This window comes from Mustela erminea, chromosome 9, assembly GCF_009829155.1.
Source record: "Mustela erminea isolate mMusErm1 chromosome 9, mMusErm1.Pri, whole genome shotgun sequence".
Taxonomy (NCBI): Eukaryota; Metazoa; Chordata; class Mammalia; order Carnivora; family Mustelidae; genus Mustela; species Mustela erminea.
In genome coordinates this window covers 108,115,355-108,133,681 of record NC_045622.1, presented here as the reverse complement: position 1 = coordinate 108,133,681, position 18,327 = coordinate 108,115,355, and the positions used below count along the sequence as shown (strand labels likewise).

Here is an 18,327-nt window from a genome sequence, read left to right as displayed (position 1 = left end):
GGGAGTCAGAAAAGTACACCCCCTCATCTCCTGTAAAACGCGACCTGCCGACGAGGATGGGATTCGAACCCACGCGTGCAAAGCACAATGGATTAGCAGTCCATCGCCTTAACCACTCGGCCACCTCGTCCCACATGAAGCATGCTTTTCCATATACTCTTATCTCTCATCTTCTCCGCAGTTTCCGCCCCACCCCCAGCCCCCATCTTCGGTGTGGATTTCCTAGGACCTGGCGGAGGGAAAGACTGCGGAAGGAAAACGACTTTTTGTGTTCCTTCCCGCCGGCCGCAGCCGCGAACCCGAGCCATCGTTCACCAAGCCGCGACCGAGAGTTCTGCCACGGTTTCCCGGCCTTAAGGCGTGGGCGAGTGCACGAGTGTTACAGAAAGCGCCTGGTCCGGGGGGTCGCGCACTGATCGGGAGGGAGGGGGGAGTATCCCTGGGAACCCGGCAGGCGCGGCCGCGGGCACGTTCAGGGTTTGCAGACCGCGGCGTGCGGGGGATGCAGTAGCTCCTCCTCGCGCGCAGGGGGCGAGCTGGCGCGCCCCAAGGCCCTCTCCGGCGGGGAACCTGCGCGGGGCTCGGCTCGCCTCGGCTCGCTTCGGCTGCGCTCGGCAGGCTGCGGTAAATCCGGGCTTGCGGCGGCTGGCAAAGGCTGCGGCCCGGTGGTCCCCGCTGCGCGCCCTGGAGCCCCGAGAGCCATGCAGATGTCCTACGCCATCCGGTGCGCCTTCTACCAGCTGCTTCTGGCCGCGCTGATGCTGGTGGCGATGCTGCAGCTGCTCTACCTGTCGCTGTTGTCCGGGCTACATGGGCAGGAGGAGCAAGACCAGTATTTCGAGTTCTTTCCCCCGTCCCCGCGGTCCGTGGACCAGGTCAAGGCGCAGCTCCGCACCGCTCTGGCCTCTGGGGGCGTCCTGGACGCCAGTGGCGACTACCGCGTCTACAGGGGCCTACTGAAGACCACCATGGACCCCAATGATGTGATCCTGGCCACGCACGCCAGCGTGGACAACCTGCTGCACCTGTCGGGCCTGTTGGAGCGCTGGGAGGGCCCGCTCTCCGTGTCGGTGTTCGCGGCCACCAAGGAGGAGGCGCAGCTAGCCACGGTGCTGACCTACGCGCTGAGCAGCCACTGCCCCGATATGCGCGCCCGGGTCGCCATGCACCTTGTGTGCCCCTCGCGCTATGAGGCCGCTGTGCCTGATCCCCGGGAGCCGGGGGAGTTTGCCCTGCTGCGGTCCTGCCAGGAGGTCTTTGACAAGCTAGCCAGGGTGGCCCAGCCCGGGATCAACTATGCGCTGGGCACCAATGTCTCCTATCCCAATAACCTGCTGAGGAATCTGGCTCGGGAAGGGGCCAACTATGCCCTGGTAATCGATGTGGACATGGTGCCCAGTGAGGGGCTGTGGAGGGGCCTTCGGGAAATGCTGGATCAGAGCAAGCAGTGGGCGGGCACAGCACTGGTGGTGCCCGCCTTCGAGATCCGCCGAGCCCGCCGCATGCCCACGAACAAGAACGAGCTGTTGCAGCTCTACCAAGTGGGCGAGGTGCGGCCCTTCTATTATGGGCTGTGCACGCCCTGCCAGGCGCCCACCAACTACTCCCGCTGGGTCAACCTGCCAGAAGAGAGCTTGCTGAGGCCTGCCTATGTGGTGCCCTGGCAGGACCCCTGGGAACCATTCTACGTGGCCGGAGGCAAGGTGCCCACTTTCGACGAGCGCTTTCGCCAGTATGGCTTCAATCGGATCAGCCAGGTGCCCAAAGGGAGAGGGCAGGGGACATGGGGCAGGAGGAGTGGTGGGCTCTGGGAGCTATGAGTGGTCCTGGTTCGAAAGGAGGCAATGAGGCGGGACAGTCGTAGTTCACGAAGTGGTTGGATGGTGTGGAGGACCCAGGATGTCTCCGGAGGAGTGGGAATGCTGGAGAGGGGCTTTAGGGAGGTCAGTGGCGGCCCCAGCAGTCTCCAGCTTCACTGACCTGTCTCTCCCCCAACAGGCCTGTGAGCTGCACGTGGCAGGATTTGATTTCGAGGTGCTCAACGAAGGTTTCCTGGTTCATAAGGGCTTCAAGGAAGCTTTGAAGTTCCATCCCCAAAAGGAGGCCGAAAATCAGCACAATAAGATCCTTTACCGCCAGTTCAAACAGGAGTTGAAGGCCAAGTACCCCGACTCCCCTCGTCACTGCTGAGCCTTTCTCTCCCCTAGTCAGAGAAGTCTCAGCCTCTTCCCTCCTTAGGCCGTCCCTCAGGCCTGACAGGAGGAAGAAATGTCACTCCACTTTACAGTGGTAGCTGTGATGTTGGAACACTGGACTTGAATACGGGGTGCTGGGATCAAGTCCTGGCTTTACCACTAACTAGCTGTGTGGCCTTGAGCAAATCCCACTTCCTCTCTGAGCCTCAGTTATCCCGTCTGTAAAAAGGGAGGTGAGCACACCTACCTCACAGAACTGTCGGGAGGCTCAGATGAGATGCTATATATGTGAACCATTCTGTAAGCTTCGTACAAATGTGAAGTATTATTAATATTATTACAGTATTATTGTTATTATTATTATTAACAATCTGGGGTGGGTGGGCAGTAGGAGAGTGAAAAGTATGAATGGGGCAGAACTGAGAAGTCTGAGTACTTAACAAAATGGACTTTTTGGGGAAGAAATCAGGTGAAGGCACTGAATTTAGTTCTTAGCTTTTGGGCAGAATCCTAAACTTCCTGATTCTTCCAGCCGCCTCCGCCCTCGGGAGCTCTGGAGAAAGGGTCTGCAGGTTCTCTGCCCGATCTGTGCCCTCGAATAGGCTGGGCTGGGTTATCTGCCTACCACCGACCATGTGTAAATAAACGAGTGTTCACACCTACGGCTGGCTCCATGACTCTCCTGAACCCGGCGGGCAGGGCGTGGGGTCGTGGCTTCTTCCCTTCCACGCGAGGGATGGGGGACCAGAGTGGGGGAAGGGGGGGAGGAGCTGCGGCCCAAGGGGCGCCGACCGCAAAGCAAGGAAACCACAAGGGTCTTGTGCGGCTGCTGAAGGCCGGCTTGAATGTCGGCCGGTTGCTATGGAGACCGACCCCGCGGTATCCCAGCATGCCTCGCCCCAGCTGTCCAATTGTGAGCTCGGCGACTGGCGCCTCCTGATAACGTATGCGGAAGTGCGGCGGGCCCCGCCCCCCGGGGGTAGAGAGAAGGGCGCGACGTTTCCGGGAGCCCGGCAGCCGCGGGCACCTCTGAGGGAGTTTCCGACGTCAGCCCGGAGGCCCCTTCCCCGCGGTGCGTAATGCTCCTCAGGGCACCTAGTTCGGCGTCTCTGGCCAGTCGGTCGGAGCTGGCCCAGGGAGGGCCGAAGCGGAGACTTAACCGGCCGGACGCGTGCGGCGCCGCGGGCCCGCTGCTGGCCGCCGAAGAGCCAGTGACTCCCCCGCCCGCGGCGCCGGCGCGGACGGGAATGGAACGGGGCGGGAGGGTCCTGCCGCGCGGCCCCGCGGCGCGTAGGGGTCTGGATTGGCTTTCTCTAGGGAGAAGAAGCGGCCTTCCGTGGAGGTCTGCCCTGGAAATGCTCACTTTCTAAAAGCATAAATTGCCTATGTTCCGCGCCTTACAATTTCCTTTTCCATCCTTTACCCCTTGCGATCTTTACAACACTCAGAGTAGCGGTGTTTATCCTCCTTTTGCGCCCGGGGTAAGGAGGGGAGGTTGTGATTTAATTTTGCTCACTCAGTAGAGTTAGAGACATCTGGAGACAAAAGTAAATATGTATTTAACAATGAAGAGGAATTGCAAATTGGCCAAACTGCAGGAACTCAGCCTTGAGAACGGGGAAAAATGAAGCTGGTTTGGAGAACTGAGGTTTTCAGGTCAGATTCAGATCAGCTGTGAAACCCTTGAGGAATGCGACTAAGCCGCGCCTTGAGCCAGTTATTTTACATAACTCTTGTGTTAAGAAAAGTTAACAGAATACTTCAGGTTTGCAACCACTGCAGGGTCCTGGGGCAACCAAGAAGTACAAAGCCTGCCTGAAAAAGTGCTTTGTTTCGTTTGTATTTATGGCATCTGCATCGGCAGGAGAGGCCTACAGCCTGGTTAGGCAGACAAATGGAAAATGGGCAATTAGAGAGGAAATGTAAACACCTAGGGCTTCCTGGAGGGAGCGGCATTTACACTGATCTAAAGGTCTACAGAACTGGACCCAGAGAGGTTGGAAGAGCATCGCAGTGAAATCAAGCCTCCAGTAGGTGGAGAGATTATTGGCAGGACCATTTAGTCTTCCTCTTAAATGATCTCTTGGCAGCATTTGGCACAGTCACGGTCCTTCCGTCTGAAGTTATTTCTCCCCACGACTGAGTTTCTCTTCTTCCGCCTCTTGCTAATTTCCTTCTCCTTTGCTGGGCTTTCATCACCTGCCCCTTTGTTGGCCCTGGGAGTCCATCCTGGACCTCTTCTCACTCCACACATTCTGCCCTGCTGGTTCCACTGGCCTCTCCCATGGCCTGAAGAACTCTCTATATGCCGGTGACAGATATCTGCAGCCCACATTTCTCTCTGAGGCTTAGACTCATGTGCCCCTTCTCTCAGTCTGTGCACACACTGTTCACTCTGCTTGGAATGTTCCCTCCCCAGCCATCTCCAGTCCTCTGTCTGAGCTCTCCATGCTGATGCTGCGGCAAGGATCTCCCTCTGCAAACCTTCACTGTTGGAGCAAGCTCCGGGTTCCAGTTAGATGCCTCTCCCATAGACCCCCCGCCCCCGTCTTAGCCCTTCTCACACCACAGTACTGTCCGCTGCTCTGCCTCTCCCAGGAAGCTGTAAATTCCTTGAAGTCAGAGACTGGCTCTGCCCTGTCAGGCCCCGTCGTGCCCAGCATCTCCTGTACTGTCTGAAGGAACCTGGCATGTGTTAGGTCTTTAATAAATCTTAGATGAGTATATAAAAGAACGAATGACTAATAGAGGTGCCTGGGTGACTCCGTGGGTTAAAGCCTCTGCCTTCGGCTCAGGTCATGATCCCAGGGTCCTGGGATAGAGCCCCGAATCGGGCTCTCTGCTCAGCAGGGAGCCTGCTTCTCCTCTCTCTCTCTCTGCCTGCCTCTTTGCCTGCTTGTGATCTCTCTGTCAAGTAAATAAATAAAATTATAAAAAAAGAAAGAAAGAAAGAAAGAATGACTAATAGTGTTCAACTAAGGGAAGCAGGAAAAAATACTGGTATTGGGCACCAGAAGGTTATCTGCTGCCACAGGACTCCCATCAGCCGAGGGTGACTATAGAGAAATGGAACGGAACATCTGGGAGATGAAAGGGTGGGAACAGCCAGAGCCTTGAAAAGCGTAGCTGGGAGGTGGGAAATGGGGAGTAGTTAAATGGAATGGGGCAAGGTTTTGCGTTTCTGCTATTTCTAAATACCTCTAAAGTTTCGTGGGCAGGAGCTGTCAAAAGGGAGCGTTGGAGAAACAGTGGAGGTGGGGGTGCTGGTAGCCTGAGGCTCCAGAGAAAAGAGAAGGACATGGGGGGTGACCCAGAGCACCGGGAGACGGGAAGGGAATGGCAGAATGTTCTCGGGAAGAGAAGTGGAAGGCCTTCCCGGGGGACGACCAACAGGAAGGGGCGGAGAGGAGGTTGGAAGGGTGTGCTTGAGGATTGACTATGAGATGGTGGAGTCAAGGAGCTGCCCCAGTCCTCAAATCTGTGTGGGGCCTTAAACGCCCCAATCACAAGTGTGTGTCCAGTCCCCGAGGCAGTGGGGACCCCACCCTGGGTGTTTCCCATCGTAAAGACCATGGCCTTGGCGAGCATTCCCCACCCTGGGATCAGCAATAACTGGGACGTGAGCATTTCCATGGTTCCCAGGCCTCAGGGAGATGTGCGCAGGGGGCTTGGCTTGACTCCCCGCATGGCCACTTCCTGCTCATGATAGGCGATGGCTCCCCTCCTTCTCCCAGAGCCCAGATGCCCGTCCAGCCTCCGAGCAAAGACACGGAAGAGATGGAAGCAGAGGCTGACTCGGCCGCCGAGATGAACGGGGAGGAGGAAGAGAGCGGCGAGGAGCGCAGCGGCAGCCAGACGGGGTCCGACGAGGAGAGCTCAGGTGAGGTCCCCCGCGCGCCCCCGCGCGCCCCCGCGCGCCCCCGCGGGCCCGCCCGCTCCTCAGCAGCCAGCGCTGACCGGCCTCTTGTCCCAGAGATGGACGATGAGGACTACGAGCGGCGTCGCAGCGAGTGCGTCAACGAGATGCTGGACCTGGAGAAGCAGTTCTCGGAGCTAAAGGAAAAGTGAGCGTGGGGTGTCTGGGCCTGTGTCTCCCGGGGCACCCTGGGCGCGGGGGCGCGGAGGCAGCCGGCCAGTGCGGGGCAGGGGTGTCTGAGGACCTGCCGAGCGGGACCGGCCACGTGCTTGAGGGACACACATGCTCTGGCTCTTCTCTCCCAGGTTGTTCAGGGAGCGGCTGAGTCAGCTGAGGGCGCGGCTGGAGGAAGTCGGGGCTGAGCGGGCTCCTGAGTACACAGAGCCTCTGGGGGGCCTGCAGCGGAGCCTCAAGATCCGCATTCAGGTGGCAGGTCTGTGGGCCGTCCTGTGCGCTGGGGCGGTCCCGGGCCTCCCCTCTCTGCCTCGGCCGGAGCCCAGGGCTCTCTGCTCCCCGCTCTTCCCTTCCCTGCCAGGCCCAGCTCCTGGCTCCCCATCTGGGACACCCAGGTCCCTGGCCAAGCCGGACTTCCCGTCTCCCTTCCCCGCTGTAGGGATCTACAAGGGCTTCTGTCTGGACGTGATCCGGAACAAGTACGAGTGTGAGCTGCAGGGAGCCAGACAGCACCTGGAGGTGAATGTGCCCGGGTGGAGGGTGGGGGGGTTGGGGGACAGCGGAAGTGGCTTGTCCCCACCGCCCCATGAGCCTGAGCGGCCCCAGCCCTTCCAGAGTGAGAAGCTGCTGCTGTACGACACGCTGCAGGGGGAGCTGCAGGAGCGGATCCAGAGGCTGGAGGAGGACCGCCAGAGCCTGGACCTCAGCTCCGGTGAGGCTGCCCTCCACGCCGCGCTCTCTGTGCCGTCTCCCCACCGCACCCCTGCTCTGCCTGCCCAGGGAGCGGGGAGCATGCCAGAGAGCTTGCTTCATGGGCTCACCGTGTGGCCCGAACGGAACCAGGCACAGAAAGGACCCTGCCCAGTGCCTGGTGCACCAGGGAGGCTCAGCAAGAGTGGGCCGCCCCCCGCCCGCCCTGGCCCCTGCTCTCTTTCTAGAACAGGAGGTGTCGTTCTGACACCCCCACACCTACAACAGCCACAGGGTCCCCCTATGTCCGCAGCGCCTGTGTTCATGGGGGGGTCCTAGGGAGGCCGCAGTGGTCATTGGGCAGCGCCCACTGAACAGATGAAGAAACTGGTCGGACAGACGTACAGTGCCCCCTGGCCCCCCAGGCTCACACAGCCATGCTGTCCTCGGGCCCTGACCTCCGCTTCTAAGGCCCCGCCCCGGTCCCTGGCTCTCTCCACCAACCTGGGAGGGAGAGGAAGGGGAGGGGCTGGCTCCAAGGGCAGAGTGTCCTGGGCGGACCTTGATCCTGACTCTGGCTTTGGGGGCCCAGAGTGGTGGGACGACAGACTGCACGCCCGAAGCAGCGCAAAGACCTGGGACTCCCTGCCGGCCAGCAAGAGGAAGAAGGCTCCTCTCGTGTCTGGTATCCTTCCCCCGACGGGGCCTGAGTCTGACATCACTGGGGTTAGCTCCAGCCCCGGGAGGGGGTGGAGGCTCGGGGAAGGCGGAGTCACGCCCGACACACGAGCTGACTCCCGCTGTCGGGAATTTTCTAAGGCCCTGGGTCTCTGCCAGGCTGTGCGGACCATAGAGAAAGAGCAGTGCCCCCTCACGGAGTCCCTTAGCTTCCTGAGCGAAGTCTCCTTTGAGGCTCTTCTGGCTTTCCCACAACAGCCCGGGCAGGTCGCAGACTTTCCCATTGCCACGTGCCTCCCCCGCCTGCTCTCACTTTCCACCCGCTTCTCAGAAAGTCGTGCTGCCTGTCTGTGCCTGGTCACGGCTTGCCTCACCTCCTCTGGGAAGCCTCTCCTGGTTTCCTCGCAATGGCGATAGCTTCTCTGTCTTCTGCACCCCTGCGTCCTAACCCGGGACACCCTCATCCCATACACAGTTGCCCCCTGCCCGCCGCTGCAGCCCGGGGCCTGCTGAGCCCTCATCCCTCCTGGCAGCGTCCGGCACATGCAGAACAGAATCTGCACGCCCTCCACCCCCACGCCCGGGTACTCCGGCCATCAGACGCTCGGGACCCGGCCGCCTGGTGATGGCTGTCGCATCAGGCAGGGAGGGAAGCATCCAGGCTGCAAGGACTTGAGGGGTGAATGGGGGGCAAGGGCGTGGGGACATCAGGTACAGAGCCCGGGGGGAGTGGGCGTCGGGGGAGTGGAGAGCACCGGAGGGTGGATTCCCGGATGGAAGGGACTGAGGTTTGTGCGTGTAGAAGGGACAGGAAGGGACAGGGAATCGAAGGAGCAAGCTCCCTGCGTGGCTGGGCTGGGTTTTCACCTCCTGACCTTTACACTGGAGAGACGATGAAGCGGGAGCAGAGGGGAGGTGGGGTGAGGCTTAGTAGCCCCCACAGACTTGTGAAGAGGCCACAATAGGCCCAGCCTTAGGGACCTGGGAGCCAAGAGGTGGGAGGCAGAACCTGAGCTCCCACCGGGGTCCTCAGCCCCCTCCCCCCTGTGACACCTGTTCCCTCCACCGGGCTTCTTGCTTCCTTGACCTCTGTCACAGGTCCTTACATTGTGTACATGCTGCAGGAGATCGACATCCTGGAGGACTGGACGGCTATCAAAAAGGTGCGGCCAGGGCCCCTTCTTCCCCGCACGGGTCCCCATCCCTGACACCAGCTTTGGTCTCTGCGGTCTCACCACACCTGGGCTTCCTGAGGGCCTGGGAGCCCTGCTCGCCCTCAGCACCTCCTGCCTTCAGCCCAGGTTCCCTGGCATTGGCCTTTTTTAGAGAGAGAGGGAGAGAATGTGTTTGCACGTGCGAATGGTGTGGTGGGGCGAGCGGGGAGTGCAGAGGGAGAGAGAGAATCCCAAGCAGACGTCATGCCTAACAGCCCGATGTGGGGCTCGAGCTCTTGACCCTACTGAGCTGAAACCATGAGGCTTAACCGACTGATGGCTTAACCCAGGTGCTGGCCTGACACTTCCCATAGGAGGGACCTTTCAATCTGTGTCAGCCCCTTTCTCCTTCCGGGCAGGTTTTGATGGGATGGGAGGCACCAACCCAGCAGTGCCCCTACCCCAGAGAAACTAATGTGGAAGAGGGTGCTTGCCAAGCTGGAGGCAGGCTCTCAGGGGGCGCTTTTCTTCTTACCCTCCCAGGCTAGAGCAGCTGTGTCCCCTCAGAAGAGAAAAGCAGATGGTAAGACCCACAGGAGTTGTTCCTCCTCCTGCCCCCGCCCCAGCCCAGCATCCTCGGAGAGAGCCCAGAGAGAGACAAGGGTTATGTCCGATCAGTGGCCCCCGTTAGAATGGTTGGCGTTTGGGGGTTTGGGCAGCCAGAGCCGGGATGGCGATAGAGAATCTCTAGGTCGGTAGGGCTGCGGGATGAAGCTTCCCCCCCAACCAGGCCTGGGTAGGGGGCACAGGAATGCTGGGCCCATGCTGAGGGCTGTGGAGCTGCCCTGGGCCACCCCGAGGCCAGCCTCTTAGCCCCGACAGGCAGTGGTGTCCCCTCTTGGTTCAGCTTATCACCTGCAGTGCTCTCCGCTTTTGGCATTCCCTCAGGACCGTGACCTTGCCATTCAGAGCCAGGGGGCCCCTTGGAGCAACTGGCCGCAAAGCCAGGATCCACATTTTCCTGCTGTGAGAAGGCAGACTGACAGGGTCTGTCCAGCCAGCTCCCCGGTACTGCTGGTGGATCTTCCCTTCCAGCCATCACTGGTCCGGACTCCTCTGCCCTCCTCGGGGGGCCTGCACAGCTGTGGCCCAGAGCTGCCCTAGCCAGGCCAGACTGTCTCCTCCCTCCCCAGCGCGTGCACCGGCGCCCCCTCCCAGAGGGCAGCCTCCTCCTCCCACAGAGAAGGTGGGGCTCCTCTTACACCAAAGCAGCATCCTTCCTGCTGACCTTGGACCAGTCACTGAGCCAGTGAGCTGGGCCCCATTTCGTGGGAACTCTGAGCCAGACATCATATTTTGGGGGGCCTGTCTTTTCTGGCTGCTGTTGGAGGTGAGAAGGCATGTTCCCCAGGTCTTCTCAAGGAGGTTCTTGGTGTCTCCCAGATTTCAGGGACTGGAATTAAAATCTTTCCTGGGACCTCGGTATGAGCTGTGTGTGTCTGATTTACCTTGCAAGAGAATCAGGGCTCCCCCAGGGAGTGCCTGAGTCAGGCGGGCTCTTCCTGGAGTCCCCGGTAGCTCCCCTCACTAGCAGGCAGGAGCCAACCTACTCTTGAGTTAGGGCAGAGGGAGGGAAGGGGGGGACTCGCCCACCACACCTCCCAGGGGGCGGGGAGTGAGCCCTGGCTGAACGAGACTCCTGAGCAAAGTTTGAAGCAACATGTGGCACAGGCAGACCATGTGTCCCCGCCTGTGCTTGGAGACTGGGTCATGTCTGCGCCTGCCCCAGTCACTTGGCAGGTCGGTAAGGCAGGCTGGGGGGGCCTGCACGTGTACGAGGCAGCTGGCAGCGGCACGGGGCGCTGACGACCTCACAGCCAAGCTCCCCCCGTTGAGCACCGAGTGTTAGAACCACCCCCAGAACCTCAGTTAAGCAAGGGGGTTAGTTTCCATGGAGACACAGCATCCTCTCTCCATGGCAACCTGAAGTCCCAACACCCAAGGTAGGCTCAGGAATGAGTCATCCGGGGCTAGTAGGGGGTGTCCCCCCCCACCCCCGCTGACCCCAGGGCCTCGCACAGATGAGCAATTGACCAGCAGACTTAAAGGTGCGGGGGTGGGCGGGGTAAACTTGGGCCTGTGGGGGCCCAGATGGGCCCTGCTTAACCCCTTCCCGCTTGCTTGTGTGCTTTGAGGAGGCCGGTAAGGCTTCTGGGCGCACCGTGGGGTGGGGGCTGGCCCCGCAGCTGGGGCTCTCGGAGTGGCGCTTGCACAGATGGGATCCCTGGCCCCTGAGACGGGGCCCAGAACTGAGGATTCCGGGCTTGGCCCAGGCCGAGTGGACACCCAAGAGTTAACTGGCGGGGCGTGACAGGGCGAACCGCCCTCAGGAAGTGTTACTCACCGCCGGGAATGTGAGCGCTCCTGCCTCGGGGGCTGGATTCTCTTCCTGAGTCCTGGGAGAAAGCGTGAGAGACCCAAGGCGCTCTCAGCCATGGAAAGCCCCGGGGAGCCAGGAGCTGGGCCTCTCGGAGCCCCCAGCCTGTCCAACTTCGCACCTGGGCGCCCGGAGAGAGAAAAGTTCGTGAAGTTGGAAGGGCAGCCTGGTGGGGCAGGGGAGGGGTGGCAGAGCAGGGCCTGCCCTAGGGCCCAGGAGGGGGAGAGGGCGGAGCAAGGGTCCCACCGCCTGCCACCCCCGCCACCCCCTCAAGTCTGCCGCCAACCCCTAGGCCCGCGGAGGACCCCCCCTACGACGTGCCTGGAGCCGGCGGGCGGCCGGCGGGCGGGCCCCAGCGGCCGGGGCGCAGCGTGAGCCTGCGGGAGCGCCTGCTGCTCACGCGGCCGGTGTGGCTGCAGCTGCGGGCCAACGCCGCGGCCGCGCTGCACGTGCTGAGGACTGAGCCCCCCGGGGTGAGTCATGGCCCTGAACCCGGACTGGCCGGCGGGGGGCGGCGGCGGCGGCGGTTGCGGGGGGGAGAGAGAAAGAGAGAGAGAGGCCAGAGGCAGAGGTTCTGAGCCCCGGACCCCTGTCCCTTTGCAGACGTTTCTGGTGCGGAAATCCAACACTCGCGGGTGCCAAGCCCTGTGCGTGCGGCTGCCCGAAGCCAGCGGCCCCTCCTTTGTCTCCAGCCACTACATCCAGGAGAGCCCTGAGGGTGAGCTGGACTGGCCTGGGGGGAAGGGGCTGGAAGCAGTCAGGGCCGGGCGCAGGGGTGTTTCCCAGAGAACAACCACACTTCCCATCTCTCAGGCGTCTCCTTGGAGGGCTCAGAGCTCATGTTCCCAGACCTGGTCCAGCTCATCTGCGCCTACTGCCACAGCCGGTGAGCCTGGCCGCAGGGTGCCTGGTGTCCTCTGGTCCCGGCTCCCTGGGACAGTCTGTTTTCCCAAGCCCTGCAGGTCCTGTCAGCCCCCAGAGCCCTGAGCATCCCCTCACCCCTGGCTTTCTGTTTCCCTCTCTGGCCTCAGGGACATCCTCCTCCTCCCGCTCCAGCTCCCCAGAGCCATCTGCCAGGCAGCCACCCACAAGGAACTGGAAGCCATCTCCCATCTGGGCATTGGTAAGGGCTCTTCAGCTTCCCATTGCACCGATGGACAAGCTGAGGGCAAGAAACAAAGTGAAGGCACGTGGGCACATGGCCTGAGCCTGTGCCTTCTTTTGGGCACCTGACGCCCCAACTGGTTTCTCCTCCCTAGAGTTCTGGAGCTCCTCCCTCAACACCAAGGCCCAGCTGGGCCCGTCTGAAGGCCAGCTGCTGCCCCGGCTGAAGCCCCGGTCCCCACAAGAGCTGGACCAGGGCACAGGAGCCGCCCTGTGCTTCTTCAATCCCCTGTTCCCAGGGGACCTGGGCCCCACCAAGCGGGAAAAATTCAAGAGGAGCTTCAAAGTGCGTGTGTCCACCGAGACCTCCAGCCCTCTGTCACCACCTGCCGTGCCACCTCCCCCAGTCCCCGTGCTGCCAGGTGCAGCCCCCAGCCAGACAGAAAGCGTCCCCCCTCACCAGCTTCTGCAAAGGGAGAGCTCAGTGGGGTACCGTGTGCCAGGGGGCCCCAGGCCCAGCCTCCCACCTCTGCCCTCCCTCCAGGAGGTAGACTGCGGCTCCCCTAGCAGTTCAGAAGAGGAGGGGGCGCCGGGGTCCCAGGGAAGCCCAGCGACCTCCCCTGGCCTGGGCCGCCGGCGGCCCCTGCTTCGGTCCATGAGCGCGGCCTTCTGCTCCCTGCTGGCGCCCGAGCGGCAGGTGGGCCGGGCCGCCGCGGCCCTGGTGCAGGACCGACACACGGCTGTGGGCCAGCTGGTACAGGACCTACTGACCCAGGTGCGGGCTGGCCCTGCGCCCCGGGAGCTGCAGGGGGTCCGAGAGGCACTAAGCCGGGCACGGGCCATGCTGAGCGCGGAGCTGGGCCCTGAGAAGCTGCTGCCTCCTGAGAGACTGGGTGAGACCCGGGGCTCTCCGCTGGGCTCTCCAGAGCGCTAGTTCTTTCTGCTCCCCGCCTCTCTCCGGCTCTTCTCCTGTCTCACGGAGATTCCCCCCAACTTGCATCCCTCCCTGCCTACAGCCCCCCTCCACGGGCGCCCCAGTTCCCCTGACTCTGCCCGCCTCTCCCTTGCAGAACACACCTTGGAGAAGTCGCTGCATCGCTCCGTGCTCAAGCCTCTCCGGCCCATCCTGGCGGCCCGCCTGCGACGCCGGCTCTCCGCCAATGGCTCCCTGGGCCGCCTGGCCGAAGGCCTGCGCCTGGCCCGGGCCCAGGGCTCCGGAGCCTTTGGGGCTCACGTGAGCCTGCCCTCCCCGGCTGAGGTGGAGCAGGTTCGCCACAAGCTGCTGCAGCTGCTCCGGGCCTACTCGCCCAGCGCCCAGGTCAAGCGGCTCCTGCAGGCCTGCAAGCTGCTCTACACAGCGCTGAGGACCGAAGCGGGTACGCCCCCTCCTTTCGCTGCCCAGCGGCCCCTGCCCGGTCAGAGGCAGGCCCCCCAGAGATCCCATACTGGTGCAGCAGACTGGGAAATGGGCCCAACCTCCCACAAACGGTGCAACTGAGGCCCAGAGAGTATAGAGTGTCCTCCCCAGGCTCTCTGCTCCCCCACCCCGCCCCCGTCTGTGGTCACCGTAGAGACCGCCTCCCCCAAGGCCTGGCAGGTGGAGGGGAGGGTCACTGTCCGAGACACGGGGTGGACACCAACCCTGGGGCCCGAGCAGAGTCTGAAGCTTCCTTCTCTACTGCCCCACAGGGGAGGCCGCGGGGGCAGATGAGTTCCTCCCACTGCTGAGCCTTGTCCTGGCCCAGTGCGACCTTCCCGAGCTGCTGCTGGAAGCTGAGTACATGTCGGAGCTGCTGGAGCCCACCCTGCTCACCGGAGAGGGTGAGGGAGCCCCTCCGCGCGCCACCACCCTGGGTGCGGGGGACTGGGCGGCTTAGGGGCTGCATAGCCCCCGGGAAGGTGGCGGGGCGGGGGCATGGCGAAGCATCACCTGTCAGCCGGAGCTGCATTCTTCCCCTTGTGTCCCAGGCGGTTACTACCTGACCAGCCTCTCCGCCAGCCTGGCCCTGCTGAGTGGCCTGGACCAGGCCCACAGCGCGCCCTTGAGCCCCTCACAGGAGCTGCAGCGCTCCCTCAGCCTCTGGGAGCAGCGCCGCCTGCCGGCCACCCACAGCCTCCAGGTACGGGGCCTCCCCGTCAGTCGCCTGAACTGCCCCGGCCCGGGGTGCAGTGGGGGTGGCGGGGTTCTGGCGCCATCCTGCGCGGTCCCCTCCTTTTCCTAGAGAGACCCAGCAGGGGAGAGAGGCAGCCCCCTGTGTGGACCCCACGCCTCACCTTCCTCGAGAGGGCACGTTCCGTGTGCTCTAGGGGCTCAGCCCTGCCGCTTCAAAGAAACTCGGCCTTAGGACCATTATTATCCCATTTTACAGATGAGGAAACAGAGACGTGACACGGAGGGGGAAAGGGACGCAGGGGGCAAACTCACACCCCAAATCCTGGCTTCTAGCGCCGACCCCCCACTCCGTGGGGCTCTGCCCTCCCCCGGAGTGAGGCTCCCCGCCCATGCTCCCCGAAGCCTCCTCTCCATCCAGCCCAGGGACCCTCCCCAGCCTCGGTGAGGACTTTAGACCCTGCAGCCAGATGCCGGCTTCACATCCTGCCTCAGCTACTTTCTGTTTGCAGGCGTGGGGCACCTTACATAGCCGCTGTGTGCCCGGCTCTCCTCACCTATAAGCGGAGGCCACGGGAAGTGGCTCCTGGGGCCGATGTGTGGATGAGATGAGCGAATGCAGGACGGGCGCGTGGGCCCGGGGAGGCTCCGAGGAGGGCTGGCAGGCGCCGGACAGCTGCTGGGGCCATCCTTGCCGCTGCCAGCCTGCAGCTCTAACCCACTAGCCAAGGCAGACCTCACCTTTCCGCAGCTCCCTTTATCCAAAAAGCTTTCGTCACTCGGTTCTACCCCCGGATTTATACCCCGCGCCCCGTCCCTGCAGAGCCTACCCTGGGACCTCAAGCTGTATAGCCAGAGACGGAGCAGGCAGGACTGAGCTCTGGCTTCGCTTGTCTTCCTGCACAGTGCCTCCTCCGAGTAGCCCACCAGGACCCCAGCAGTGGCTGCACCTCCAAGACCCTGGCTGTGCCTCCAGGGGCCTCGATTGCCACCCTGAACCAGCTCTGTGCCACCAAGTTCCGAGTGACCCAGCCCGACACGTTTGGCCTGTTCCTGTACAAGGAGCAGGGCTACCACCGCCTGCCCCCCGGAGCCCTGGCCCACAGGCTCCCCGCAACCAGTTACCTTGTCTACCGCAGGGCAGAGCGGCCTGAGACCCAGGGGGCCTCGCCTGGGGCTACACTGGAGTTTGGCAGCGGGGAGCCAGAGGCGGGAGGCAGGGAGTTGGAGAAAGGGGGCCAGGGAGATGGGGACATCGGGGTCGAAGCCGGTCCTAGGGATAGCCAGGGAGAGTCTGACACCAGTGCTGAGAGGGCCAAAGCAGGGATGGGCCAGGCCAGGGGGGCCCCTGCTCAGCCGGGGGGGCCAGAGGCTGCGGGAAGCCAGGCAGCAGAGGAGTAGCCGGAAGTGTTCAGAAGGGTCATTTGAGACAGAAAGCTGAGCCTGCTGGGAAGGCCTCTCCGAGCCGTCAGCCCCACCCCTGCAGGCTTCCCCACCCCAGCCACTCCTGAGTCCGCCACCGCCCCGTCCGATACTTCCCTCCGTGATCACACCTGCTGGGGTGGCGCCTGGCCTGGCCGCTACAGAATACTGGAATCAAGCTGAGTGGGTTTGAGGGACCCCAGACCCAGGGCTCAGGCCCTCTGCCTCTCGCCCTTCCCTCCCAGCTGGAGGCCAGGCAGCCGTCAGTGCCGTATGTCCAACAGGGGACAAACCCAACAGGTGCCCCTCCCAGCTGCTGTCTTCAGGGCCGAGAAAGGCTTCACCTGTTCCTGGGTGTCACGGGCCCAGAGCCAACACGGGCCCAGAGCTCAGGCCAGCTGTAGCCCAGCTGGAGGACCAGAAGCTCCAGACTTCAGTGTCCTGGAAAGAGAGGGTGCCCTGCCTTCTCCCACAAGTCCCCCAGAGGCCAAATGGATGGTTTTGCTGCAAAGCAGAGCTCCGGCTAAAAGGAAGGGGAGAGTAGGAGGTGGGATGTTAGCGGACCAGTCCTCCCAGGGTCTGTTGTGTGCATCCACCAAAGGCTGTCGTCCCGCCACTCGGGGGAGATCCAAGAGATCAGGTCTGGCCCAGGGAGCACCCAGGTCCCAGTCTTTCTTTAAGGAGGGATTTTCTGCCATGCACTCTGGCATCCCAGGGGACTTGGACAGGGGAGATGGGCTTCCGAAACAGAAGGGGTGCTTGGAAACCATTTTCTCTGCACTTAACTCTTCTGGACCTCACAAGAGCTCCGCGGAAGGCTGGGCATGGCTTATTACACACTGTTTGAGAAAGTGACTCCTAAGATACCCATCGCATAGCCGGCCATTACAGCCTCCCCGCCCAAACCAGGGTGTCAGGCTCCAACTACATGCCCTTTCTTCTAAGCCACCAATAAATTAAACCTAAAGGCCCTACAACCCCAAGTTGGGGCCCAGGGCAGGGAGCCAATGGGAGCAAAGGAAATGCCACTGATGACCACAGGGGGGTGCGCGTGGCCCAGGAAGTGGCCAGTCGGTAATTGCCAGGGGCGAGTGTGTCTCCAGGGCCAAAGCCCGAAGCGAGTTAGGTGGCCAGAGACCCTGTACTCCTGCAGCTACCAGGCAACCTGGGGTCAGCGCAGGGCCCAGCGCTGCCAGCCTTCAGCTCCCAGGTTTCAGGCAGACTCCGGAGGAATCACTCCCTGGGAAAGAACTGTCCCCCTGGCGGAAGGAGGACCCCAGCCAGGCTCGGGGGTACTCCCTCAGGTGCTGACCACAAAGGGACATCATACCCCACGTGCGATAGACATGACAACTGGAAGGTAGAAATCCTGGACATTGGGATTTCCGACAGTCCAGAGACAGATGCACCAAATTTGGGCGTATCGCTCTCCAATGTGTCACTAGAGCCACCAGCAGCTCTTGTCTCCCCACTGCCACCCCCCACTCCAAGCTTCCTGCTGGCAGGGAGTCTCCCCCTTTGTATGTCCGTCTCCCTATCTCACCCCCACCCCCCAGTGCCTTGCCCTGCGCTGGGCACTGCACCGGTGATCAATAAATGTTGTCCCCTGATTGGAGTTTGAGAAAAAAGAGTGAAGCGCAGTTAGGTGGGAAGCTGGGAGGTTAAGAGGGGGGCCTGGGTTCTGGGAACCAAACAGGATGTCTCAAATTCAGTTCCAGAGGAAAACCTAGAACAACTGGTTGCCAGGGGCGCTCAGAGAAACCTGGATGTGGAGCTGGCCTCACGGGAACTGGGTCTGACAGAAGCTTCTGAGCCCCTTCATTTCCGCCCTCTGCAAACCCCTCCTAACCCCCCCCTTTTTTTTAAGATTTTATTTATTTGACAGAGAGAGAGAGAAATCACAAGTAGGCAGAGAGGCGGGCAGAGAAAGAGGGGAGGAAGCAGGCTCCCTGCAGAGCAGAGAGCCCTATGGAGGGCTCGATCCCAGGCCCCTGAGACCATGACCTGAGCCCAAGGCAGAGGCTTTAACCCACTGAGCCCCCTCCTAACAGCTGCCCCCTCCTAACCGCTTACTGTGCTCAGTCCCACTTCCAGGCTCTGGGAATTCAGTAACCCCCTCCCCTGCTCAGAGCACTACGGGGCCCTTCCCGCTACTGAGCCTTTTGAGTTTTCGTCTCAAGACATCGTGCTTGGTCAGGGGCCGAAGCCAGGTAACAGTACGGTCAAGGGTCACTGTCGGGAGGTGGTGACTCCGAGCAGGGCAGGCAAGCATAGGCAGGTCTAAGACTGATCTCATTCCCATTTTACAGATGAGGAAACAGGCTTGCTCAGGGCAGGTGATTTAGTACAGGGCAAAGGGCTGGGATCCAGCTTCCCTGGAGCTTCGGGATTCTGCCCTCCTCCAAGACAGGAGCAGGCATTTACTTATCCTCTCAGCAATAATTAAC

The 18,327-nt window shown here is 61.9% G+C and overlaps 3 protein-coding genes and 1 non-coding gene across 9 annotated transcripts; 3 read left to right on the top strand and 1 right to left on the bottom strand.

The window, feature by feature from the left end:
- Positions 1-48: 48 nt before the first annotated feature.
- Positions 49-130, bottom strand: TRNAS-GCU. Its single transcript has one exon. It is a non-coding gene; the product is annotated as a tRNA-Ser (tRNA).
- A 167-nt stretch (positions 131-297) lies between these two features.
- B4GAT1 (beta-1,4-glucuronyltransferase 1) lies at positions 298-2,656 on the top strand. Its single transcript, XM_032357512.1, has 2 exons — positions 298-1,757; positions 1,999-2,656. The coding sequence occupies exons 1-2, from the start codon at positions 702-704 to the stop codon at positions 2,188-2,190; spliced, it is 1,248 nt and encodes a 415-aa protein (XP_032213403.1). The 5' UTR covers positions 298-701; the 3' UTR covers positions 2,191-2,656.
- Positions 2,657-3,151: 495 nt separating this feature from the next.
- Positions 3,152-10,290, top strand: BRMS1 (BRMS1 transcriptional repressor and anoikis regulator). 5 transcript variants are annotated; one of them, XM_032357517.1, is made up of 10 exons: positions 3,152-3,267; positions 5,930-6,075; positions 6,169-6,259; positions 6,417-6,544; positions 6,725-6,804; positions 6,934-6,997; positions 7,568-7,660; positions 8,752-8,816; positions 9,351-9,390; positions 9,756-10,290. In XM_032357517.1, exons 2-10 carry the CDS (start codon positions 5,937-5,939, stop codon positions 9,761-9,763), a joined length of 708 nt encoding a protein of 235 aa, XP_032213408.1. In that variant the 5' UTR covers positions 3,152-3,267; positions 5,930-5,936; the 3' UTR covers positions 9,764-10,290. The 5 variants fall into 5 exon arrangements, with proteins under 5 accessions (XP_032213408.1, XP_032213407.1, XP_032213404.1 ...); XM_032357516.1 differs by having other exon boundaries at positions 6,901-6,997; XM_032357513.1 differs by having other exon boundaries at positions 6,892-6,997.
- A 999-nt stretch (positions 10,291-11,289) lies between these two features.
- RIN1 (Ras and Rab interactor 1) lies at positions 11,290-17,495 on the top strand. 2 transcript variants are annotated; one of them, XM_032357506.1, is made up of 10 exons: positions 11,290-11,387; positions 11,537-11,717; positions 11,848-11,962; positions 12,058-12,130; positions 12,276-12,367; positions 12,504-13,241; positions 13,419-13,724; positions 14,038-14,169; positions 14,317-14,468; positions 15,365-17,495. In XM_032357506.1, exons 1-10 carry the CDS (start codon positions 11,302-11,304, stop codon positions 15,857-15,859), a joined length of 2,370 nt encoding a protein of 789 aa, XP_032213397.1. In that variant the 5' UTR covers positions 11,290-11,301; the 3' UTR covers positions 15,860-17,495. The 2 variants fall into 2 exon arrangements, with proteins under 2 accessions (XP_032213397.1, XP_032213398.1); XM_032357507.1 differs by lacking the exon at positions 15,365-17,495 and adding an exon at positions 14,971-15,351.
- The last annotated feature ends 832 nt before the right edge of the window (positions 17,496-18,327 follow it).

Excerpts from the sequence above, each read along its gene's own strand:
- RIN1 (XM_032357506.1), top strand. The coding sequence starts at position 11,302 with ATGGAAAGCCCCGGGGAGCCAGGAGCTGGGCCTCTCGGAGCCCCCAGC. Across the intron at positions 12,368-12,503 it reads CATCTCCCATCTGGGCATTG|AGTTCTGGAGCTCCTCCCTC; the intron begins GTAAGGGCTCTT and ends TCTCCTCCCTAG. Across the intron at positions 13,725-14,037 it reads AGCGCTGAGGACCGAAGCGG|GGGAGGCCGCGGGGGCAGAT; the intron begins GTACGCCCCCTC and ends ACTGCCCCACAG.
- B4GAT1 (XM_032357512.1), top strand. The coding sequence starts at position 702 with ATGCAGATGTCCTACGCCATCCGGTGCGCCTTCTACCAGCTGCTTCTG. Across the intron at positions 1,758-1,998 it reads GCTTCAATCGGATCAGCCAG|GCCTGTGAGCTGCACGTGGC; the intron begins GTGCCCAAAGGG and ends CTCCCCCAACAG.
- BRMS1 (XM_032357513.1), top strand. The coding sequence starts at position 5,937 with ATGCCCGTCCAGCCTCCGAGCAAAGACACGGAAGAGATGGAAGCAGAG. Across the intron at positions 6,998-7,567 it reads GAGCCTGGACCTCAGCTCCG|AGTGGTGGGACGACAGACTG; the intron begins GTGAGGCTGCCC and ends TTGGGGGCCCAG. Across the intron at positions 7,661-8,751 it reads GAAGGCTCCTCTCGTGTCTG|GTCCTTACATTGTGTACATG; the intron begins GTATCCTTCCCC and ends CCTCTGTCACAG.